The 26,667-nt window shown below is 35.7% G+C and overlaps 2 protein-coding genes across 3 annotated transcripts in view; both read right to left on the minus strand.

Annotated features, from left to right (window-relative positions):
- The window catches only part of LOC127833554 (hemicentin-1-like), a 168,466-nt gene that overhangs the window by 133,693 nt on the left and 8,106 nt on the right, over nt 1-26,667 (minus strand). The window lies entirely within an intron of this gene.
- LOC127833559 (uncharacterized) lies at nt 1,057-16,914 on the minus strand. 2 transcript variants are annotated; one of them, XR_008027475.1, is made up of 7 exons: nt 16,708-16,914; nt 8,128-8,201; nt 7,634-7,785; nt 5,555-5,626; nt 4,492-4,580; nt 4,019-4,153; nt 1,057-1,191 (listed from the first exon to the last, which is right to left on the minus strand). XR_008027475.1 is itself a non-coding variant. In XM_052358869.1 (6 exons), exons 1-6 carry the CDS (start codon nt 16,737-16,739, stop codon nt 4,132-4,134), a joined length of 441 nt encoding a protein of 146 aa, XP_052214829.1. In that variant the 5' UTR covers nt 16,740-16,914; the 3' UTR covers nt 3,720-4,131. The 2 variants fall into 2 exon arrangements, 1 of the variants encoding a protein (XP_052214829.1); XM_052358869.1 differs by lacking the exon at nt 1,057-1,191 and having other exon boundaries at nt 3,720-4,153.

A 26,667-nucleotide genomic window follows, 5' to 3' on the forward strand; every position in this document is an offset into this window, starting at 1 on the left:
TTTTGGTGGGGAAATTGTATTTTGAGGGGAAAAATTCTGGTAGGGGAAGACGCCGAATATCGGCGTCACTTTCTTACTAAAAAAAACCCCTGGGAAAGTGTCGTCCCTGATTGGTCTGTGCCACAGGCTAATCCAAGACAAAACTTTTAGCCCTATTTTCTCAGAGTGTGGCTCAAATATGGTTTCCAAGGTAGTGCTTACCGGTTACCGTTCTTCAGACATGGTGAAGGAGAGGGTGTTTTGATCAAAGATTGGTGGCATATTCTGGATGTCTTGGACCGTCACGAGAACGTTACGCGTCTCTGAGGTACGGGTGACCTCATCTGGATTCATGGGAACATTCTGTAGGGATAGAAGAAAGATATTTGTCATAATTTAAATATCGATCATATCATATTGAGTTTAATTTATTTATGGCAAAAATAAGCAAAAGCCTTCATTCTTTAGAGATTGTTCTCAAGATATACTGACAAAATCTAAAAATTTAAGCAATTAATCAAAATCCATCAGAAAGTTGAAAAATTAACAAAGAAGTGTTTTCCTGGGCAGTGTAAGAATAAAAATCTTTTGTGAATAATGATTTTCTGTTTTCTAATGCTCTTTTATATGTACGGCAATATAAAGCTTAATTAAGCATGAAACCATGTATATGTTTAATGATTCTATATGAGATACATTTTACTTTCATGCACAACTCGCCAGACACTAATTTAAGTTTAGAACACTCTTGGCTCTAAACTATGATAAATCTTATTCTCAAATCAAAATTTAGTTGAAATGAAACCCAAAATATAACAAGACTTCTAATTTATCAATATCATATAAGAATCTTATTTGACAAAATTTTACAAGACTTCTCATTGGTCAATATTATATTTCATGACTCCCAGTGGTAAATATTTCACTATACTTCTCATTGGTCAATATTTTACAAGACATCTCTTAGATTAATTTTGTATGTTGAGAATAGAGCAGAGTTTAATATTAATCATATTGATCAATGATCTGGAGGGGGAGGGCTGGGCTAAGAAATGTGCACTGGTTCCTAACAACTGCATTCAGGATGATTTTGAACGAGGTGATCCCTGTATAGGTCAGCCTGGTTGCGGTGATGTTAAAATACCAGTGGCGATAGTCACTCTGTCCATAGGGGTGTGCTTGGAAGTTGAAGTACTTGCCGTTGATGCAAGGCTGTGGAATAAAAGAAACAAGAGGGACAAGATGACCCTAGTTCGCTCACCTGAGAGGAGTCTGTTCATTCAATCTTTACCAAATGTCAAACTTGACATAGATATTGTTAAGACAAACATCCTTGTCAAGTTTCATCATTATTGAACCAAAACTCTAGCGTATGGAGTGTTTTTGTTTTTGTAAGATTTGACCTGGTTACCTATATTTTGAGTTGACCCCCCTTACCAAACATCAAAGTTAATTGCTTACAAAAATAAATATAATGACCAAGATTCATAAAATCTTAAACAAAATTGTGACCTCTAGTGTGTTTACAAGGATTTTGTATAATATAATGAACATTTGGACAATCTAAGGGCAATAATTATGGCATCAATTATGTGATTTCGCTCATTATCAATCTTGACCGAGATCTTCCAGCAACTTTGATAAAGAATGCTTAAGAAATGTGATTAGAAAAAGTGTTTACAACCCAAATATGGACGGACGGCGGACAAAGACCAATCCTAAAACCTCACCTGACAAATCAGGTGAGCTGAAAAGTGTGTTTTACCGATCTGAGCAATTTTCAAACTTGTCAGAGAAATCAATAAAACCAATGTATTGACTACGTTTCATGATGATTAGGCAAAAAAAGGTTTCTCTCTAGTCACATAAGGAAAACTGCCCCACCCCCTGGCGGCCATGTTTTTTTACCGATCGGGACCATTTGCAAACTCATCTGAGATATATATAAAACCAATCTTTTTACTAAGTTTCAATATTTTAAACTCAACTCTTGTATCAAGGAAACAAATGTTCTGACCAAATTTCATGAAAATTGGGCCAAAAATGTGACTTTTAGAGTGTTCACATGTTTTCACTGTATACATATAGAGAAAAATGCCCCGCCCACTGGCGGCCATGTTTTTTCACTGATCTGGACCATTTTTGAACTTGTCCGAGATATAAATCAAAACCAATATTTTGACCAGCTTTCATGATGATTGGGCAAAAATTGTGACTTCTAGAGTGTTTACAAGGTTTCTCTATAGCCAAATAAGGAAAACTGCCCCGCCCACTGGCAGCCATGTTTTTCAACTGACCGGAACCACTTTTGAACTCAGCCAACATATCATTATGGCAAATACTTTGTCAAAGTTACATATCATTAAGGCAATCATTTTGACCATTATTTCATGAGAATTGGGCAAAACATGTGACTTCTAGAGTGTCCACATGTTTTCACTATATTCATTTATAGTAAAATGCCCCGCCCACTGGCGGCCATGTTTTTTCACTGATCTGGACCATTTTGTAACTCGTCCGAGATATCAATAAAACCTATGTTTTGACCAACTTTCATGATGATTGGGCAAAAATTGTGACTTCAAGAGTGTTTACAAGGTTTCTCTAAAGCCAAATAGGGAAAACTGCCCCGCCCACTGGCGGCCATGTTTTTCAAGGGACCAGAACCACTTTTGAACTCAACCAACATATCATTAAGGCAAAGTTACATAAAGATTTGGCATGAAATGTGATTTCTACAGTGTTTTCAAGGTTTTTCTTTTTTTTGACCTAGTGACCTAGTTTTTAACCCAGCATGACCCAGTTTTGTACTCTATCAAGAGATCATTGGGACAAATCTTCTGACAAAGTTTCATGAAGATCCGACAAGAAATGTGGCCCCTAGAGTGTTTACAAACAAATGTGGATGACGGACGGACAGACAACGGACAAAGACTGGTCACAAAAGCTCACCTGAGTAATCAGGTGAGCTAAAAAGGAAATATGATTTTGGCGTAATACATTGGAAACTGAATTTTCCATGATAATAGCTTCAAATGTTCAAACTTTTTACACATGGATGGATAGTGATGTCAAATGATTTCCAAAATCTGTTAGTCACTGGTTAACAGGATCAACAGAAGCGAGGCTCAAGAACTGTCAGCTATTAAAACAATGAATGGAGCATAGGTAATAACCCAATAATTGTATTCATAAACCAGCAAATACAAATTTACAAACAACAACCAGCTTGTGGACAATTGTCTTAAATACAGAGTAGCCAAAGCAATATAACATGCACCTTGTACTGTACTGACTACCTGTCTGTAGCCAAAGTAATGTATCATTTACCTTGTACTACGCTCATTGGGTCATTGTCGACCTGAAATGGCTTGAAGTCACCCGGGGATGACTAGAAGCTGATTCATGTCACCCTGGGGTGATAAGAAGCCGATTCATGTCACCCTGGGATGATTAGAAGCCGATTCATGTCACCCTGGGGTGTCATGAAGCCGATTTTAGCCACCCGGGGATCACTAGCGTCGGCTTGAAGTCACCCGAAGTGACATGAATCGGCTTCTAGTTACCCCAGGGTGACTTGTGGGCCATTTCAGGTCGACAATGACCTAATGAGCCATAGTAATATAACATTGACCTAGTACTGAACGGACTTCCTGCATGTTGCCATAGTAATATAACATTGACCCTGTACTGTACTGACATCCTGTATAAAGCCATAACAATATAACACTGTCCTTGTACTGTACTGACGTCCTTTATGTAGCCATAGTAATATAACATTGACCTTGCACCGTTCAGACTTCTTTCCTGTAGCCATAGCAATATTACATTGACCTTGTACTGTATTGACTTTCTGTATGTAGCCATAGTAATATAACATTGACCTTGCACTGTACTGACTTCCTGCATGTTGCCATAGTAATATAACATTGACCTTGCACTGTACTGAACTTCTGCATGTAGCCATAGTAACATAACATTGACCTTAAACTGAACGGACGGTTTGCCTGTAGGTAAAGCACAATAACAGTTAACTTACCTCTACAATATTACTGGGGGAGATCTCAATTGCGGTGCAGTTCAGGGTGACAATGCTGTTGTCTACACCATCCCTGTCCTCCACAATGATTAGTGGATCATTTATCACCGCCATCAGCAATGGACCAGGGAGAAACTGCAAACATATATCAGTATTAAACAGTACATTGCCATCGTCATCATAATCACCACCACCAACACTATAATCATTAGCAACTGCAGCAACATCATAACACACTATTAATAAATGCTAAAGCACTTTTTGTGTCCTGCTATTCAGGAATGGTGAAGAGGTATGTCCCCATTGGTCTGTGCATGTGTTCAAACATCAAATAAATAATTATCATATGTGACCAGTCACTATTAGCAGGCACATATGTAGACTTATTTCTAGAATAAACCAATAGCCATACATTCTATTGGTACATAATTATCTTAAATTTCCATATGAACTGACTAAAAAGCCACACCAACCTCGTTAATGCTTGCAGAGTAGGAGTCTCCAATCCACACTGGGTGTTGTCATTGATATCATTAATGACCATTTTGGATTCCACAACGACCTAAAACAATATAGGAGCAAAGACATAACATGTAGAATCCACAGATTCCTTCATATTTAAACTGTGAAATTTAATTCATGATCATGTCAAACTGAACATATTATTGGAACAAACCTGATAACATTTTATGATGACATTTTTCCCAACATAGCTGAAATTATGCCCAGTTGCCCTTACTTTGAGTAGTAAATATCCCCATCCGAATCTCGGAACAAACCAAACACCCATGTTTTTAACAAATCATATAAACTGGAAAGATAGACACAAAATTGTATAAATATTTAAATGCATGGTAAACTAAACTATTGCCGAGAAATATATTCCCCTACCAGCTCCACCATTGTCAGATTTTTTTTATATATGTTGTCATAGCAACCACAATTTTTGACTTAGGAAGAAAATGAAATAACGTGCATACTGTCCATATTACCATCTATCCATGTTTCAAGTTTCATGAAAAAATATGAAGAACTTTCAAAGTTATTGCAGGATCCAGAAAAAATGTGACACACACACAGAATCACAGACAGAGCGCAAACCATAAGTCCCCTCCGGTGAAACCGGTAGGGGACAAAAAAAGCTTACTTTTGTATAGTTAAAGTGACTGAATCTTTATCTTGATTTGATACTTTTTTGTTTGTTTGATTGATTAGATCCATTATTTGTTGTTTTATCATAGAATTGAGTCTTGTTGTTGGAAAACTGGGCTTAATGCATGTGTGGAAAGTGTTGTCGCAGATTAACCTTAGCAAACCGCAGTGATGACACTAAGATCAATTTTCATACAGAAAAGACTTTCTTACAACAAAAAAAACATAACAGTGTAGAGGGTTGTCTCTGATAACCCTAGTCCGGACTGCACAGGCCAAACTGGGACAACACTTTACACACATGCATTAAACCCCTTTTTTCCAGAGCACAGCTCAATTTTCACTACTGTTTTCCGTCTTGGACAAAAACAGCGAGCCTGTTACCTTTCCATTAACGCTGATACATGCTAGAGAAATGGTCTTCTCATTCTGTTGGTTCTTGTTGCTCACAAGAATCTGCAACACAAACAGAGAATGTAAATCTGCAACATAAACAGAGAGTGTAAATCTGCAACATACACAGAGAGTGTAAATCTGCAACATAAACAGAGAGTGTGAATCTGCAACATTAACAGAGAATGTAAATCTGCAACATAAACAGAGAATGTAAATCTGCAACATTAACAGAGAATGTAAATCTGCAACATAAACAGAGAATGTAAATCTGCAACATAAACAAGCCTCAATCTGAGAAAACTGGGGTTAATGCATATGGGTAAAGTGTCATCCCAGGTTAGCCTAAGCAGTCTTTTCAAAGGCTAAACAGGGACCACATTTTAAGCTTTTATGGAATTTTTTGTTTAAAGAAAGCATCTTTTAAAAAAAAATCTAGTTTAGTCGGAAAGTGTAATTGTGGATAATCCTGCATTGACTGCAAAGTCTTATATGGGATGACACTTTACACACATGCATTAAGCCCTGCTGGGCTCAAACAGAGTATCAAACCCTTCATACAGTACACAATATGCATGAAAAGAGTACCTGAACAGCCTGCAAGTAGTTCTTGATTGTATGCTAGTTGCATATAGCTATAAAAAAAACACTTTACTTCTGAAGTGATAAGGGTTAAGAGCCCTTTAATCATAACTGCAAGGGTCTGATGGTATTTGTTTTTACAATTTGTATCACCTCTACAGGCATTCCATTTTATCACACACAAGCATTGATGAAATAACGCCCTGCATAATAACACCAAGCTGTACTTCCGCTTTGTTCAAACCATTATACACATGCAGTACCGTGATTTCATTTGAGTTGTGTTCTGAGAAAACTGGGCATAATGCATGTGCGTAAAGTTTCATCCCAGACTAGCCTGTGCAGTCCACACAGGCTAATCAGGGACGACAATTTCCGCCTTAATTGGATTTTTGCAAAGAAGAGACTTTAAACAAAAAATGTCATAAAAGCAGAAAGTGTTGTTCCTGATTAGCCTGTGCGAACTGCACAGGCTAATCTGGGATGACACTTTACGCACAGGCGTTATGCCCAGATTTTTTAGAACGCAATTAATTTTGAATTTTGTTTAATTGAGCCTCGTTCTCGGAATACTGGTCTTAATGCCTTTGCGTAAAGTGTTGTCCAAGATTAGCCTGTTCAGTCCATTGACACTCTCTGCATCATAGATTTTAAAGTTTAAAAGAAGTCTCTTCAAAATTAAAAACCAACTTATTAAGTCCCTGATTAGTAATAACCGCACAGGCTTATCTGGGATGACACTTTACGCACATGCATTAAGCACAGTTTTCCAAGAAAAAGACTTGATTGAATGATCATTTGATGTTTTCAATGTGTTACAGCCTATATTTGGCTTATTTTTAAATAAAGATATTTAAGTGCATACTGATTTGCAAAGCATGCACATCTGAATCACTCCCAAAGGTAAGTGGTTTAGATTTTCCCCACAAAAATACAACATACAAGGCTATTTTCAAGCAATATGGTCCCCTACTGGCTCCACTATTGTCAGAAATTCCACCATTATCAGAATTATTTTGTGTGGTTGCCATAGCAACCACAATTTTTTTTACCTAGGAACAAAATGAAATCACGTGCATAATGTCCATATTGCCATCTATCCATGTTGCAAGTTTTATTAAAAAATATTAAGAACTATTAAAGAAATCACATGATCCAGAAAACCACTATTTTCAGCAGTATTTCTAGTCTATTTGTTGCCATAGCAACCAGAATTTTTGACGCAGGAATAAATTGAAATGACGTGTATAATGTCCATATTGCCATCTATCCATGTTTCAAGTTTCATGAAAAAATATTACAAACTTTTAAAGTTATCGCTGGATCCAGAAAAGTGTGACAGACCGACGGACAGACGGACACACAGAGCGCAAACCATAAGTCCCCTCCGGTGAAACCGGTAGGGAACAATTATTATTTTATTCCTGTACAAAAAACACAAAATATGTTCTAAAAAAAAAAATATAAATATGTTCTATATTTTCAGACCTCATAATCCAGTCCAGCTTTGACATAGACAGTCCCAAAATTGAAGTTATATCGCAATAGTTTTATGAAGTTCAGTCCCTCTTCTATGGTGATACGAGTATAATTATTGGGAGTAGCCGGATCATAACAGCTGATCATACCAAGTGCATATCCTGAAAATATATGGTTTTGTGGATTATCAGTATTACACCATAACTATGGTTTATGTTAAAGCATAATATTGGTTTAATAAAATGTTGAATGCTGAACATTTCTATAAAATTAAGTCAACAAATTTGAATAAATTACCGAAACAGACTGCGTTTACAACCTACAAGCTCTCACAGTCTGGTAAGGAGCTACCCTGTCCGCTAAAAAGTCTCACAAAATTTTGGAATCTCATTAAAAGGCCAGGTGGCTCCTGACCAAACAAGAATGCACCGTCTGGCTGCAGGAAGGTCTGGAGCTAGGCTGGCCACATACCACATAAGACCGTGCTCATATTTTATTCTTACTCATATTTTCTTCTCTGATCCTGTTCTTAAGCTTCTCAATAAGACTATTTGCTTCTGCATCGTTGAAACCACTCCTGCAAACCACCATGAACATCAGGACTTCATAAACACAAGAGTATAGATTCGATATATAAATGAAGAACAATAGCTAGTGTTTGTGGCATTTGTTTGAAATTAGTAAAAGTTATTTTAAAAACTGAAATATATATGAAGATTTCAGTCAATCCATTATAAACCACTAAAACCAATATATGTTAAAGATATATTGCTAAAGTGGCTGAATGGAAACAGAATACACATGTAGGAAAACCTGTTATGCAAGTCGTAAAAATAGAGCGCCAGTCAAACGGAACCAACCCCTTCCCTCATGTATATTTACCTGTGAAATCTTACCAATTATTTTAAAACGAAATAAGAAATTCAAAATCAAACAAATAAATAGAGCTGTTTAATAAAACAAGTGTTAACAATGTTACATGTGTTTCATCACAGATTTATATAATTGTCATAATTATTACAAAAAGATCATATGATAGTATTTATCGTTTATCATTGTTCGTTGAAAGCGATTTGCTTTCTTACTTGTCAGGTTTAAAATGGCATGTCCATCATTCGAGCATGACCAGTTTTTGTTTTCATCTGAAACCAGTCCTTCTTGAAAATAGATTTTTACATATTATATACAGGATATAGGACCAGAGAGGCCATTAATTAAGAAGGCCTTATTTGATTTCAATATAACATTAACTTATTCTCAAGTTCAACATAGAGTACAGTCAAACCTGAGAACAGCGGTCAGTCAAGGAAAATGACCAAAGTGACTGTTGTCCACAGGAGACCGTTGAATTCAGATCACAATTTTAAGATGGTTAGTCAGTTGGTAGTATTTCTACGTCGTTACCCCACCCAGTCGTTTGCACACAGTGTAAAACAAAGGCTCATTGCCGTAAACTGAGCATAATAAAAGAATCAACTTACGTGTGTACATTGAATAATAAAGAATAATATCTTATAGATTGATTTAATGGCATATTGTTAAACTAAAGCAATGACTTTATCAACGCTGGTATAATTGTTTACTCATGCATCTCGTTCATTCAGTAAATAAAGCTTGTCACATGCCATTAACGTCACGTCCGCACAAGTCTAAAACGCGGATTCGCTACATCATAGACCGAGATCGTACAGTGTAATTGTACCGTTCTAATTCAAAGAAAAAGACGCAAAAAGTTTGTTAAAATTTATTCGTACGCAAACAACACACAAAAAGCATAATTTCTCGCTTACGCTTAAGCAAACTCTGCACTCGCGTACGTCCAACACAGAGCTTACTTGCTATTACACGCGAACTCTTTCCTGATTCAAACAGTTTCAAACACTTGACTCGCCTCTCTAATGTGAGGAACTTACGTTAACCACTCATTGTTATTCCGTAATTTATTATTCCAATTGCTTTTAAAAGTGTTGTGTACGCAAGAAAGCTCTTTTAAAGAATGATCCGAAAATGTTATTTTCAAATCGATACTCAATGTTGTAAGTACAATGTACTAATTAGCGGTCATTTAATTAGCGATAATTTATTTAAACGTGTCACAAACTCTAACAAATTTTCTTTTGAAGATACCCCCACAGTTATCCCCGAAAAACAAACCGTCTCAAAACCTTATTATTTGTTTACTCGCAGCGGGCTGCTTCTGTAATATAAAAGAAAATTACCGCTATGAGACGCTTTAACCGCAAAATAGACGGACAAATGATGTGCTGTGATTTTAAATTTTGTGACTCGGGAAGACTGACGCGTGACCGTTGATTTCAGGTCAAACATGAATTTTGCAGTGGAATATAGTGGCCGTTAGCCTTTATGGACAGGTAGCTGTTATATTCAAGTGTAATATAGTGTTCTTCATCGGGGGGATTCCAGACTGACCGTTGTCTGTAGGTGACCGGTAAATGCAGGTGGCCGTTAGGTCAGTTTCGACTGTATATGATCATAGATAAAGTAAATTTTGGAAATAATTTTAAAGGAAAAAATGGAGTGGAAACCTTAAAGTGGATTTTTTTAGGTCCAATTTTGGAAAAATAGTGTACTTTTTTCAATAATGAATGGATCCTTCTAACTACAGGCCCAAAATTTAAACAAAAAAACAACACTGTTATTTTCTCGCAGACCAAGGGTGTCACCTGGACAACTTTTACTATATATATATATAATACATATGTTACCATCAGAGCATTTTGAAAACAACACCTGTGTGTGGAGCCAACATTTAATAAATTAATAGATAAGATTGCTGTTTTTAAAATATTATACTGTATTCCATCAGTATGTCCCTTTAAAGGGATTTATGATTACTTGACTTCGTGACATTTGATAATAAACTTATACATAAATGAAAAATTCCTCAAACTTATAGAAAGTCTAGTACGGTGACCATCAACAAAACCCAAAATGTTGTGTTTTCAACTCTAATTTAAAAACAATGTGGATACCAATCACACTTAAATAGTTGAATGACCTAGTTATGGAGATGTTCTTTGGAGAAGGAAACTGGCTGGGACATCTTTTGAAAGAATACCTAATAATCCTTTTCCTGTTTTCCCACTCTAGAATCTATTGTCTCAACATTTTTTGTTTTCAACCAGTACCGGTACTTATCATTAAATGCTTGGGGGAATGCATTCTAACTTTCACAGCTGAATTGCTGTAATATGAAGATGCTTGTTAAGAAAGGAATAATGGCTGCCATAAGTTTTGGCAGAATTATGGCCCTTTGTATTTTTGTACCCTGTAGATTATAATGTGTGATATAATGTACAAGCACCTGTAGTGAGGGCACCAGTGTCTTTGACACATTTTTAGTTAGTATAATATACAGGAAAGGAGAACATGTTTCAACTCTTCTTCCTGATATGCCTAGTAACATGTCGTAATGTCTGCTTTCAAAGCTAGATATCAATAATGTAGATTTACTTGTTCAGTATTTGATTTTCATTTTCTTTTTAAAGAAAAGATTTTTTTTAACATTGTTCACATATAAAACGCATTAAGGCCGATACAAATGGATCATCAAGCATTAACATATGTACATTGAACTCTATTTTACATTAAATAGATTTTAATATTGCATATCAATTGTGTTTCTCATAAATATAGACACCGGTTTAAACCAGTGTACATTCCCACTTTTCACTTTTGTATTCATATACAACTCTTTAATAAGATATTTCTTGAAAGTATAATGGTTATGCCAATTTTTCTTAAATACAAAATATATTTGATTGTACCAGTTCTTTCATCATGTATTCTACTTCACAGTCGCTGGACAAGTGGACAGGTTCATTTGGGTCAATTCCATGAACCAGTTCTCACTTCATGAGAGTCTGAAGGTGAGACCCCATTACAGCTCCAAAGCCTCTTTATATGAGTCAAGCTCTGAGAAAATTGAGTTTAATACATGTGCATTAAGTGTTTTCCAAGATTAGCCTGTGCATTCCGTACTGGCAAATCAGGAACGGAACTTTCAGCTTTTATGATATGTTTTGATCAAAGAAAGTATTTTCTTCGCAAAAATTAAGTTTAGGCGGAGATTATTGTCCCTGATTAGCCTGTGCAGTCTGCAGGATAATGAACATGATTTAGTGGTCCTGTACTTGGTGTTTAAATAATGCCCAATAGGTCGTGTTTCGGTGATGTGTTTAATTTGAATTACATTGCATAATAACTTTAAAAAACCTTCTATGGAACAACAAAGCAGAGGGTGACATAGCGTTGGAATGTGGCATCCGATTGTGGTACTTTAAAATACATTGATTAAAAACCTGCCATCCTTCTTTACAGAGATCTAGGAACCTCATTAAGACCACTCCAAATTGATTTGTTGGTCTACAGATTTTTTTGAAAAAAGTTGAAGAGGCGAGCAAAAAAAATATTTATATTTTTGAAAACAGGAAAATTTTCAAGCGAGCAAAGAACGAAGAATAAGAAAATAACATTTTGATAGAAAAATATTGCATTAACAAGAGATACAGGCTTAAACAGTTTTCATTCAAATCAATTCTTACACAAACAAAAGAATCTTTGTACAAACAAGCAATAATATATCTATGAGTTACATACTTTTCAAATAAAACTGCACTAAAACAAGATGCGTTTGTGAAACACAATGTCCCCCTATATGACGTTTGACTTTGAAGGATGACCTTGACCTTGTGAAGGATAACTTTGACATTGACCTTTCACCACTCAAAATGTGCAGCTCCATGAGATGCACATGCATGCCAAATATCAAGTTGCTATCTTCAATATTGCAAAAGTATTTATAAAATAAGTGATTTGGGCCACATATATTTGACCTCTGACCTTGAAGGATGACCATGACCTTTCACCACTCAAAATGTGCAGCTCCATGAGATACACATGCATGCCAAATATCAAGTTGCTATCTTCAATATTGCAAAAGTATTCATAAAATGAGCGATTTTGGCCATATATATATTTGACCTCTGACCTTGAAGGATGACCTTGACCTTGACCTTTCACCACTCAATATGTGCAGCTTTATGAGATACACATGCATGCCAAATATGAAGTTTCTATCTTCAATATAGCAAAAGTTATTGCAAAATGTTAAAGTTGGCGCAAACAGACAGACCAACAGACCAACAGACAGACCAACAGACAGGGCAAAAACAATATGTCCCCCACTACTATAGTGGGGGACATAATTAGGTTTCAGCACTTAAACTTTAAAATGTAGAACACAAGTCTAAAGCTTGTGTTTTTATATCAGGAATAGCATTACTTGTAAGTTTTAATAATACATCTTCTAATGCAAATAGTAAAATAATGTATATAAAATAACCCTTCCATGAAGATTCTGCGCTGTTTTATGAATTTGCAGCCACAAAATATAACTATGTCATTGAAGTGAGGAACACATGTCTACCTACTGCTGCTTATATTTGTTCGAAGTTTTCAATAGTGAAAGCTGTGAAAGGTATACCATGTTGCAAGCTGTGAAAAGGTTTACCATGTTGCAATAGCACTTGAAGAGGGACAATCATCAAAATGATAATGACAGACAGTCGGACAAAGGCCATGCATATAATCCATTGCAGGGTTTTTTATCTGATTTTGGGGAAAGGGCCTGACCTTTTTTGAGGGGAAAAAAATCGCACGAAAAGCCGGATTATGGGGAAAAAAATCATGCGCAACGCCAAATTTTGGGGGAAATAAGGAAAGTCTTAAATAATCAATTTAACATATATTGCTGTTTTTAAAACAAATTCAAGGCAACAGATAATTTAATTATGCAAAATGTTATATTTTCTACACTTGATTAGGTTAACTTACATGTATGTATTTAAAGTTTAAAAAAAAATGTTTTTTTTTTAGGGGAAAAAATGAAGTCTGGGGGAAAATTTACCTGCTGAGGGGAAAAAAAATCCGAGGGGAAAGGGCTGTTTTTGGCGGTTTCCAAAGAAGGAAAAAAAGCCCTGCATTGTTGATACCTTATTTTAAAAGGGGCATAGTACGGTATTGTATTTTTCTGAAATAAATGTATACAAATACAAATAGAGCTGCAGCGATTCACCAACAGCTCGATTCGATTTCGATTTCAGACACTCCGATACCGATTTTTTCGATTTGATTCATCTTCAAACCTAGTTTTATCATAAATTCAATCTTCTGTGTCAAAATAAACATTTCTGTTCAAAAGTGTCGCATACCTAGATATCATGGGCATTTGTCAAATTGTGTACCGGTATTTGTTTGACACAGTTTGGTTGGTTAAACAGAGTTTTAAAACTGTTGAAAGTGTGTTAAATTAACATTTGTAAGAAATATTTTGCAAGAAACTGCCAATTGTCTTTCAAACTATGTCAATAAAACACATAGAAAAGAATAGCAAATTAGGACTCAATTTTAATATAAAAAACTTTTGTCTAGAAGATTGTGTTGAATACACAATAATATAAAATTAAATAAACAGTCAAATCCAAACAAGGCAAATATTTACTGGACAGTAGGTCCTGTAAAATGGGAAAAAATACAGGACCTCCTCTTTTTTTATAGGACCTACTGGCTACAGAATATAATAGTAAAATAACTTGGTTTCATTGCTGGGATCAAGGTGTTTATGATATAAAATGATTAAATAGCTATTAATTTAAAGGTCACACATTTGTATCTGACGTTAAATAATAATACACGCCATACATGGTACTAGCCTGGTTTAGTTAAAACAATTTTTTTTTAACGCATGTTAACAGTAAATATAATCGTTTCTTTATTATATCTTAAGAACAATTTCCAAAACAAAAGTAGCTGATACTAACTTATTTAACTAAGCTACGCTTAGTGCGCATGTCAGGTATGAGTCTGGTCAATACAGCCTAAACCGACAACGGCCTCGAAAAATGACAACCGACCTGTTTCACGCATGGACATTTATAGCCTAGATAATAACTGTTTGAATGACAATGATCATTATTATGCATTACTATTGCTTTTAAAACCACACAAATTGATATCTGTATCATTTAAATTGTAATAATCAGATTTATGATTATCTTGCTAAGCGACTAGGCTGTCATGGATTTGGACCGTCCTGACCCACATTCGTAAGATGCACATAAATGGACCAATCAGGTGCCCTCGGAAAATTCTGTCAGCAGAAAGAGCGTTGGTATGGAAAAGCACGTGTATAAAGACGCTATTGCTGTTTTTTCACCTCAGAAAACTTTCAGAGCCATAAACAAACTTATACAAACCGATGAATTCGTTTTGTTTTTTTTACCGGACACTCGGTCCTGTAAATTTGACAGACAGGCCGGACCTTACACAATTTTACAGGACATGTCCGTCGGTCCGGCCATGTTTGGCCAAGACTGAATAAATAATAATAAGAACATCTGGAATCAGTGGAGTGATAGTACTATCACTATTATAATAATATCCAAAACCGCTACAAGCATGTCTACCATTGTGACGTGACAGCATCACCTGTTACCTGTAGGACGAAGCACATTCTCTAATAAACACAGGGGTGTCAATTGGCCCAAATTTGAAATCCGGAAAATTAGGCCGTAGAATGAAGGGAAGAGAGGGCCCAAACCCCCGAGCCCTAGCTTATTTTTCTTTTTTTATAGTCTTTCTAGGTGCAATTTCTGGTGAGTACAATGCAAAATATTATAAACCAAACCATCCGTAACACGGCAGGTGTATTTGTCATTCTAAACAAATGATATTAAGAACTTCGAAATGAAATTAACAAACCAGCGTATCCGAAAACGACTGTCCGAAAACATGTTGCGATACATCATTTGCAAATGAAATAAAATATGCATATCGTTTGACTGCAGAAAATGAAAACCAGTAACCAGTAACCTAGCAAATACGCAGTCAATATATAATTTGATTAACATATTGTTTTAAAATATGATATTGCAGTGCTTTACTTTGCCAGTGCCTGCTTATGTCAGTGCCAGCCGCTTACCAATCAGAAATCAATAAATAAAATCGGTACCAAGCGCAAATGTCCGGAATGCCGAAGATGCTATAACAATATTCGTTCTGAAATGATCCCGCACTAAAAGAATTTTTCCCTACCTCCACCCGCCTTAAACAAACTCATCGGATTAACATTCACCTCAAAATCAACCCTGGACGGCTTAAATTCGGATTTCCGGAATAATCCGGAAAATTGACACCCCTGTAAACATAACAAATTCCAAACAAAAACAGAACTTCTTTTCTGGCTGGTGACTTGAGTAGTTGCACTTGTGCTACCTCTTAGTCTTGCTAAATGAACGTTATGTTTGCATCCGTGAAGCACAGTTTACACTTTGCTTTATCGGGAGGGCTACTATCCCGAACCCCAAAATTCTGCCACTTTTTTATTTTAGCTTCTTAAGCGCATCTGATAATTTCAATTTGTCCGCCACAACTTGTTCAGCCATTTTGACACATTTTCCGAAAGTAGACCGTAACTGGCTTATTGATTGGATGACTAAAGTAATAAGCAGCCAATTGCGCGCGTGGTAATTACAGGTAAAGATAAAACCTACACCTTTCCGTATCAAATAGTCAGAATACAGCAAAGGTTAAAGAATCCAATTGAATTCGGTAGGTTTGGTATCGTACTCAAATCAACGCATTTCGAAATGATTTTTGTTGGTCACTACCATCAAATGTTTGGATAGACGCCATATTTAAAGGAAGTGACTTTTGACCTTTTTGTTGAATTATGGGTAGTGTACATTGACGACCTCTGTTAAACTTGTCAGCAGACGGTTTTATCTTGCATTTTCTCAGTACCATTGCAGCTCTAATTACAAAGAACTTTTTTGATGTTTCTAAGATAAACCGACCTAGCTGTAAAACATTTTCCATCAACCACCTACATGTATTTTAATACTTCTAAAATATTGTCCCTGTGACTCTTTTACAACCCGACTTTATTGATTTATGATAATTTTTTGTTCACTTAAAATTGTGTTATAGGAAAAAATTGCCTACATATAGGGAAATACCGTCCATATGCCCATTTAATGAAGAAAATGCATACAAAAACTTACGTCATGTTTCCTGATGTTGTTAAATTGAACATGCTTCAACGGTATCTGCTGATAATTGCATGTTCGAACGTGAACAAACACATTCAAATAAGTCACAGTACGAAGCAGATGTGTTTAAATATATAAGGGTTGGCTGAAGCAACTTTTCACCGCAATTTGTTCTTAACGGTCACGCAGGAAGCCATTTTTCTGGTCGTCTCGATCGAATTTTCGAGCGACTACAGTTATCGATTAAAAAGGTTACGAATCACTATATTTGGCATTCATACTCGGCGTCAAAATCGTTTCTGCGAGATTGCTTTTTTTCTTTTTTTAACAAATAAAAAAAAACACATGCACAGTTGTAACAGATGGAAACAAAAATGAATGCGAGCGGTAAAAAATACTTTTTTTCCAATTTGAAAAAAAATATGTGCGGCAAATCCGACGACCAACAAATCATTTTGGAGTGGCCTAAATTCTAAAAAAAATATATAAGTTATTTCTACCGTTTAAACATATGAGCCATTAGTTCCCAGGCCAGACAACCAACATTTGAACTTCACTCTACTTGCCACTTATTTTTCTGATTTTGCCGGTGCAAGATCGTTTTGGTTTGAAAGAGACTGTTTTGAAATTATTGGCTATATGACCATTTTCAGACACGAAGGTTTACAGACTGAGAGCCCAATACGACGGCTCCTCCAACAACATGGAGTACGGTTTCAACACGAAGCAGGCCGCATATAATAAGTTAACAGCCTGTCCCAAGAGTCCATCTGTATCGACAAGGACACTGGAGAGGTCTTCACAAAGGGGATCCTGGATAATGAGGTCTGACTGCAATCAGTGTTTCTGAATGTTTGTGTGAGATTCTTTATTAAAATAGTGTTAGTAATAGTAAAGGTGTACATGTTTATAAGTCTTAAAAAAAACTTTCTTCATTGCTATTATATCAAGAAGAACGTCAGTATTTTTTGTTTAAAAAAAGATTATTCATTTATCATTTGAGCCTTATTCTTTAAAAATTGGACTCAATCTATTTAAAGTGTCATCCCAGATAAGCCTGTGCAATCTGCATAGGCTAATGAAGGACAACATTTTTCATCTAGACTGGATTTTTGTATAAAAGAGCTCTCCTTTAAATAAACATTCCATAAAAGAGATGTTCCTGATGAGCCCGTGCAGACTGAACAGACTGGACTGTACGGGCTAGTTATTAAAGGGGCCTTTTCACAGATTTTGGCATTTTTTAACTTATTCATTAAATGCTTTATATCGATAAATGTAAACATTGGATCGTAAAAGCTCCAGTAAAAAATCAAGAATAAAATTAAAAAAAGGAAAAGAACATTGCCCGGACCAGATTTCGAACCAGTGACCCCTGGAGTCCTGCCAGAGTCCTGAAGTAAAAACGCTTTAGCCTACTGAGCTATTCCGCCAAGTACCAATCTTGACGTATTTTATACCTTATATAAGCAATCTTCGTAGTTTCACAAAATTTAACGACAAAAACAGAACTCTCCAAATTATTCAATCGTTTCGCGTTGCAACGCTTTATAATTTTTAGGTTTTAAAATCGTCAAAAGATGCATATAATGGCTATATTAGACCATGGTAAATGCTCAGTATTACTGTTTCCTCACAAATATCATAACTAAAACGAAAATTTGCGAATCTAAAACAACTTTTTACAATTTTGTCAATTTACCAAAGCGTGAAAAGATCCCTTTAAAGTAGTATTGGATTAAACTTGATGTACATGCAAGTCATTGCATTAGGCCCAGTTTTCCGAGGACGCTTATTTAATAGAAATTTGGCGCCTGCAAATAATAAATCATATAAAACCACACAGAACAGTAAAGGCTAGTTATTAAGGTTACACACTTTCAAAAACCGTCAATAGTCCATCCCTGTCACATTTTATTTAAAAATACGGCTTTCGATACTTTCAATATTTACGTCAATGTATACATTTAACGGTTTATCAACTCTATCGGATAGGCATATACTACTCACGAATATTTTTAATTGTAAATAATGTGTCACAAACCTGTAATTTGTATTGCTTTGCCAATAAAAGTAAACTATTTCATTTAAGAAATAATATTTTTCTATCATGGTTTGTTGTCGAATTACCAACAGTAAGGTGTATAGATGCGTAGGAATTAAATCACGAGTTCAAATTACGAGGGATTTGATAACACGCATCTATACAACTTACTGTGGGTTATTCGACAACGAACCATCATAGAAAAATATTATTTCGATTCTAACACGATTCTGATTGATTTGGTTCAAGCTTTAGGACGTGAAATATATTGTTCAATACTCCGCCCTTCTTAGTACAAAGTTCACTTTTTAGTGACGTCATTGAATTGTACAAACATATGACGTCGTTTTCATTCATATATATTTTGCAAATGACGTCACGTTCATTGAAAACAACAATCGTAGAAACGTAATAACGTCACGTGTATTGGTGCTACGGAAAAGCTAGCATGCTATAAATCAATCGTGATACATCGGCTATCTCGGATACCTCCGTAAGATAGGCCCCGTGGCTAATGGTCGCCATCTTGCCTTGTCTTACTACTTTACTACCCAAAAGGTTATCAGTCTATTATTATGAGGCTGTAAACGATGCGCGTTGAACTAGCGCCAAGCTTTTTACCGAAACTTTGATATTAAGAGCACTATTAACGTTCAATTGTGTTGCATTTTGACCTATTATCATAATGATTTACTTTTCCATTATTATTTAATCACCATATAAATATGAAAAGAAAAGAAAACATACATACATTAAACCTATGAGTGCTATTTACTTATAAGCTAGTGAGTGAGTTACGACTTGTTTACCAGTGACTGATTTACGACTCATAAGACTGAAAGGGAGTTAAAACTCGTAAGCCTGTGATGAAGTTACGACTCATTAGCCAGTGAGTAATTTATTAATCAAAAGCAAGTGATTGACTAGCCACTAGTTAGTCCGTGAGCGAATTATGACTCGTAAGCGAGTGATTGAGTTACGATTCGTCAACCTTGAGATACGCTTCACTCGTGAGCCTGTGAGTTAAATATTCCTCGTAAGACAGTTTCACAATTAAATATCGTTAGCCAGTAAGATAGTTGTGCCTCGTAAGCCGATGATATAGTTATGCCTCGTAAGCAAGTGAGATAGTTATGCCTCGTAAGCCGGTGATATAGTTATGCCTCGTAAGCCGGTGATATAGTTATGCCTCGTAAGCCAGTGAGATAGTTATGCCTCGTAAGCAAATGAGACAGTTATGCCTCGTAAGCCGGTGATATAGTTATGCCTCGTAAGCCGGTGATATAGTTATGCCTCGTAAGCCAGTGAGATAGTTATGCCTCGTAAGCCGGTGATATAGTTATGCCTCGTAAGCCGGTGATATAGTTGTGCGTCGTAAGCCAGTGAGATATTTATGCCTCGTAAGCAAATGAGACAGTTATGCCTCGTAAGCCGGTGATATAGTTATGCCTCGTAAGCCGGTGATATAGTTATGCCTCGTAAGCCAGTGAGATAGTTATGCCTCGTAAGCAAATGAGACAGTTATGCCTCGTAAGCCGGTGATATAGTTATGCCTCGTAAGCCAGTGAGATAGTTATGCCTCGTAAGCCAGTGAGATAGTTATATAGTTATGCCACGTAAGTCTGTGAGTTATTTATCCCTCGTAAACCAGTGAGATAGGTATGCATCTTAAGCCAGTGAGATAGCTATGCCTCGTAAACAAGTGAGATAGCTATGCATCTTAAACCAAAGAGATAGTTATATCTCATAAACCAGTGAGATAGTTTTGCCTCGTAAACCAGTTTAATAGCTATGCATCTTAAGCAAGTGAGATAGTTATGTCGTGTAGGTAAGTAAGATAGCTATACATCTTAAGCCAGTGAGATAGTTATGCCTCGTAAACCAGTGAGATAGCTATGTATCTTTAGCGAGTGAGATTGTTATGTCTCGTGGGTCAGTAAGAAAGCTATGCATTTTTTAGCCAGTGAGATAGTTATGCCTCGTAGGTCAGTGAGATAGTTATGCATCTTAAGCCAGTGAGATAGTTATGCAAAGTAAGCCATTGAGATGGTTATGCATTTAAAGCCGGTGACATATTTATGCCACGTAAGCCCGTTAGATAGTTATGCCACGCAAGCCAATGATATAGTTATGCCTCGTAAGCCAGTGTGATAGGTTTGCCTCGTAAGCCAGTCAGACAGGTATGTCTCTAAGCCAGCGAGATAATTATGCCTCGCAAGCCAGTGAGATAATTATCCCTCGCAAGCCAGTGAGATAGTTATTCCTCGTAAGCCAGTTAGAAAGTTATGCCTCGTAGGTCAGTGAGATAGTTATGCATCTTAAGCCAGTGAGATAGTTATGCAAAGTAAGCCATTGAGATGGTTATGCATTTAAAGCCGGTGACATATTTATGCCACGTAAGCCAGAGAGATAGTTATGCCTCGTAAGCTAGTGATATAAATATGCCTTGTAAACTAGTGAGATAGTAATGCCTCGTAAGCCAGTGAGATAGTTGTGCGTCGTTAGCCAGTGAGATAGTTATACCTCGTAAGCCAGTGAGATAGTTATGCCTCGTAAGCCAGTGAGATAGTTGTGCGTCGTTAGCCAGTGAGATAGTTATGCCTCGTAAGCCAGTAAGATAGTTATACCTCGTAAACCAGTGAAATAGTTATACCTCGTAAGCCGGTGATATAGTTATGCCTCGTAAGCCGGTGATATAGTTATGCCTCGTAAGCCAGTGTGATAGGTTTGCCTCGTAAGCCAGTCAGACAGGTATGTCTCTAAGCCAGCGAGATAATTATGCCTCGCAAGCCAGTGAGATAATTATCCCTCGCAAGCCAGTGAGATAATTATCCCTCGCAAGCCAGTGAGAAAGTTATGCCTCGTAAGCCAGTAAGATGATTGTGAATAGTAAGCCAGTGAGATAGTTATGCATCGTAAGCCAGTGAGATAGTTATGCCTCGTAAGCCAGTAAGATAGTTATGCCTCGTAAGCTGGTGAGATAGTTGTGAATCGTTAGCCGGGAGAGAGGGATGGCTTGTAAGCCAGTGATTGAACTAAGACTAGTACGTTGAGGTAGTCGTTACCATAAGTAAATTAAATAAAAGCCAGTTATTGAGTCAGTAATTTGCAGTTGCCGTAACTTATCATTATGCATATTAAAAATCATTACAGCTGGTCTACAATTTGTAACTTAACTTTTTGTAACCGCATATATCTCAAGTATGTTTGCAAATGAAACATAAAACTACGATTTGCTTTCATTTGTCTGTATGTGCAACGCCGATTGTTTTGTAAATAATTCAATAAATCGAATCAAAATGTTGCTTTTATTAGTCTTCCCTTGGTTGACAAAATGAAAAGTGGTATTGACTTAATACTTAATATATACATCTGAAAGCAAGGCAATTAATTCACCAGTTAACTACTACCCATACATGCAAAACTACCAAAAACAAAAACCAACCGATCGATTTGATGTTTGCACATTTCAGCACCTTTTTTCATTTTAATAGTTAGCGAGCAAAAGGCGGTTGAACATAATCATTGCTTGCAATGGTTTTTAAAACAATAGTTGTCCGGATTGTTGTAAACATTCAATCGGATGGTTGTAAATGAGCAAGGTGGCCGATAGCAGTTATAACCCTGCTTTGCAAACAATGAAAACTGCGTAATTCGAATACTGTAAACTCTACTATTGTGTATAATCCAATAGCTCACCGTTCAGTGTGCTAAATTTACCTAATAACTATCTGAAAAGATGCCCTTGGCCCAGTTAAATTTAAATGCACACGTTTATGGTTTTACAAGTTTATCCAGGTGAGGATTGATGCGTTATTTGTTTGTGTAAATAAGGAATTTAAATGACAACCGACAGGTGTGTATAGTTATCCCGGGAAAGGGGATATAAGCAGATAATACACTACATAATACAAGTCTACATTTATCTGCTCCTGATCACAATTGGCATTTATGTTTTAAAGAGAGACGTTCACATATTGTAAAATTAACAATCCCATACTAACAATATTGAATGAAAAAACACTACCGAAAAATACAAATGATGTACCGTTATGTTAATTAGAAATCATAAATTGAACGTATTTTACACCAACGTGTTTCATATATATTTTTACGTTTATTTTTATTTTATACATTTCGAGATATTTTCGAGTGTTTTTGTCCGATTAAAAGTTAATGGATCAATTTGAAGCGATCGAATCAAAAGAGTGAATTTAAGAATAAATCATATCAAGTAATAAGCTGAGTCGAGCGAAAACGGATAGTATGCCATATGCGCACAGTGTTGCCCCAGACCAACCTGCGCATTCGCGCACTTTGGTCCGGAGCTACATTGTCCTCTATAAAGGCACGCAAGGTAAGTGAGCTCATATGCGGACATTATAATTCCTCATCACAATATACGGATGTAGTGCCATATCTGGAGCTAGGCTGTTCGGATATATCATAAGACCCATTTTCGCACGACGCAGCTAAATTGATACTACATCACTAGAGTACGCCCATGGTTCACAGAACACAATGGCTTGCACGGGTATATATTTGCAGCATATAACTTGTTGTTAATGTGCTTACATTTTTTTATCATTTCTTCACAAAGCCCTATTTGTGTGCTAACAGTTTACACTAAGCAAATACATGTTGAACAGCACATACCATATCGGCAACGATACGATTTGTTTTCTCCACAGAAAAACTAATTGATCACCTACTGAATACAACAAACAAATTATACGGACATATTTCGTATTCACCTTTAGTCCAACATGCAATTGTTTCAAAAATAACTTGTGTCGTATAAATGTTTGTTAAGCTAGCATTTGAATGGTTGCTGATTCGTTGGAGCAAAACGACGGAATGTCAGTGTTCATAAAATTGTGTTTAAATGTTAAACGATGTAAGTTTTGTTCCCAAATCTCAAGTTGATGGTATAATTTATAATAAAACCCTGTTGATAGTTAATAGGAATCAAATTTGCGACACCAGCAATAATACACACTTTCAAGTCGGTCAGTTTTGCAATGCCTCAAAACACTAAACAATCAAATTCAACTTTATGTCTTCTCAGCGTGGAAAGTCAAGCGATCGTTGCATAATGAGGTGACCTCAGAGAAAACAAATACAATTGAAGTAACGTATATACACGTTGTAACAAAAATAATCTCTTAAAAAGAAATAGAAATACACATTTACCTACATTCGGGTTCTTGTTTAACTTGTACGGTTTTCACTGTATAAAATATTTTCTATTCGCAATGTTTTTAGCCGGGAGTAGTGTTTTGATTTCTCTCTAAGACAATGTGGTTATTGGTAGATCTTTATAATAAAATATCGTATTATACCATACGGATGTTAATAGTATATTAACAATATAAACTTTTTATAGTTTCCTATATTTACAATATACCAGTTTTAAATTGGTTTGTTGAAACTCTGGAGTTTAATATGTTCCACCATTAAGTTTTAATATATTTATCTAAACTTGCACGAGCAGTTAAAATGATAGCAGGCTCATGATTGTCCCTGTTACTTTCGAACCTTTTCGTTAACAATTATATGGACCTTATACGAGTTGAGTTGAAATTTAAAAAAACAAACTCCTCAAAGAGATCTCCCTGCTGGACTACGGTTTCTTCTGCCAAAACTAATCGCTCATTTATATTTCGCGGAGAGTTTAAAACTAAGTAAAGTTTAACTATTTTGTTTCAGAAACGTCAACTTTAAAATGCATTGCCTATGCTTTGCAAAAACAATTAAGCGAAATTGTGTTGAGTTCTTGCATTTAAATCGATATAAATCACACTCATTACCTACGTGCAGGTAAACTAATGATGACAGTACTGAAGTGTTGTCGATGATATATGAACTTGTTTTGTAGGCACAGAAATATGTTATAAATATAGCATGTTCTGAAATACACAGAATTTTTATTTATTTAATTTTATCAAGACAATTAAAATATGACATTAACCTTATATGTTATTAAACGATAAAATTTAACACAGTATGAAATGTAACAGTAGCCCCTATATTAAGGTTCTAAATTTAATAGTAAACAGCAAAATTTTCAGTATGTCCTACTGTAATAGCAACTTTTTAAACAATGAAAAGCAATTCTGTCAACCAAAAATCAATTGTATTATGTGTTGCCCATGTTACATTAGCCCACATATTGTTTGTACTTAGATGCATGTTAGCCCAAACATTTTATATATTAAGATGCAAAAGAAGCAACATTTTCACAGTGATTGCAACTCTCATCTTTTTTACCAAATGTACGAACTAAACACGCAACAAATCATAAAGGCGTTTCACAAAAGCTGACAAAATGATAATAATCTGTGATATAACTGTGTGTTTACATGTAATTAACCTGTTAATTAAATTCAAATGTATTTGTAGGAAAGGCCGAATTGTGATACCATACTCAAGATATTAGAAACGTCATTCGAAAATAATATCTATATGTTGAAATATAAACAGTACCTGTGATTACCCATTACATACATTCTTATACCAATTACAAGCAGCTCATGCTCAGTATACATACTTCTCATAGATACATAATACTACATAGCCTATTTAATATACTTCATTCGATAAGTAATTTAATTCGATGATAACTACTTTTTCATTATAATTCAAATCCAAGAACGATATTTTACTGAGTCTCAGTATTCGATAACACTAAATTCACATAGCTGTTTTCTTCCTTTGCACAATCATTGTCTGTAACATCATTTACACGTTCTATAACATTTCGCTGATGTGTGCCGCCATGTGTTATGACCGAATATTCATGAAAAGAAGTTTCAGCGAGTGTTTCGTACTGGCTTCTGTTCTGGGAATCTGAAATGAAACTCCGGTTTACATTCCTTTCTCTAAAGTTCTCTTCAAGACGTGAACACCCCAAAATGAGTTGCACTTACTGTACATATGCGCATTTGTTATGTTAAGTGTCGTGTCGCAACTTTATATGTCTTTAATTCGAAATAGGCATATTGCCTGAAATATATATTATGGTACCGAATTGTTCTGATAATGTTTTAGAAGTTTCACTATGCCAATTTTGTCAAATTTGTATCTGCACTATATTGACTATATATACCTTGTTAACTGCACTATAATGACCACACCTTGTTAACATTAACGGTATGTTTTAACCTTAAATCATCGTAACAATTTCACCAGGACATACATATTAAATAAACGTGACATGGCATGCATTTGCTATTTAAAGATCATACCAACTCGGTAGGCTTCATACTCGGAACTGGTATTGGCAGCAGAGACGTTAATCCTGGAGCAAACAAAAACACGTTTCTCGTAGGTTTTTCAGGTCATGTATCCGATTGTGAATAGAAGTTATATAAAATACATTTAAAATAGGGGGAAGTAATAACTAAACATGATAGCGATTTTAAGTATATTTTATAAATATCATAGCCAGATAATGGGAATAGTAAATATTGAACCCAGATGATCGTGATATCTACAGGCAAAAAAAATGTGAAACTTATCTAAACCGAACCAGGCTGACTGTTTTGTTTTCAGAGTTGTTCGGTCTTTTTCAAGTGTATTTTTAATAAAATATCATTTTCCGTAAACATGTATCATAACAGTAAAAAGAGGTTTATAATGGAATATATTGCGTGTGTAAGATGCACATAAACAATTGTTGATCAAACAAGTTCATGTATCCGGATAACAGGCAACATAAAGTTTGAAATCTGTTTAGAAATAGGTCTACAGTTATAAATTATACAAAAACACTCATATATTCAATAATGAGGACTTTCGTAGTTATGCCCATCAACTATTAGTTTAGACCACAATAACATATCAAATTTAGCCACTTGCGAATCACTTAAAAGTTTTAATTACAGCCACAATAACCATAGGCGAAATGAACTATGTGGTACCACGAC

Source organism: Dreissena polymorpha, chromosome 6, assembly GCF_020536995.1.
Source record: "Dreissena polymorpha isolate Duluth1 chromosome 6, UMN_Dpol_1.0, whole genome shotgun sequence".
NCBI lineage: Eukaryota > Metazoa > Mollusca > Bivalvia > Myida > Dreissenidae > Dreissena > Dreissena polymorpha.